Source organism: Mesitornis unicolor, unplaced genomic scaffold (assembly GCF_000695765.1).
Source record: "Mesitornis unicolor isolate BGI_N332 unplaced genomic scaffold, ASM69576v1 scaffold46664, whole genome shotgun sequence".
NCBI classification, from domain to species: domain Eukaryota; kingdom Metazoa; phylum Chordata; class Aves; order Mesitornithiformes; family Mesitornithidae; genus Mesitornis; species Mesitornis unicolor.
This window is the reverse complement of record NW_010180265.1, coordinates 2,134-2,483: the sequence shown is the minus strand read 5'-3', so window position 1 is coordinate 2,483 and position 350 is coordinate 2,134. Positions and strand designations below refer to the sequence as shown.

General features: G+C 67.1%; 1 protein-coding gene across 1 annotated transcript in view; it reads right to left on the bottom strand.

The window, feature by feature from the left end:
- Positions 1-139: 139 nt before the first annotated feature.
- The window catches only part of ZNF362 (zinc finger protein 362), a gene marked incomplete at its 5' end in the record, with an annotated part of 2,341 nt that continues 2,130 nt past the window's right edge, over positions 140-350 (bottom strand). The window contains one exon of the mRNA XM_010183045.1: positions 140-287. Within this exon, the coding sequence (XP_010181347.1) occupies positions 140-287 (148 nt within the window). The remainder of the gene's footprint in view (positions 288-350) is intronic.

Sequence of the window (350 nt, the reverse complement as noted above, 5' to 3'; positions counted from 1 at the left end):
CCCGGAGTCGGGGGCGGGACACACGCACGTCCCACCGGGCTCCCGGGGTGCTGCGGGTGGGCTCGCTGCTTCCTCCTCCTCCTCCTCCTCCTCCTGGGTGGGGTGGTCCTGTGGGGGTGTTGTGTCCCCCCCCTCCCTGTTAGATGAGGGAGATCCGTACGGGGATGCCGGGCGACTCCGTCCTCTGCGGCGAGTGCTGGCTGACAAGGTGCTCCACCACCGTGTGTTTGGACATGTGCTTCATCAGATAGGTCTCCTGCAGGAGAACCACAGGCGGGGTCAACACGAGGAGGATGGGGACATTTGGGGAGGTTTTTGGGGGAGGCTCCGTTCCCCCCCCGCGGCTCCCG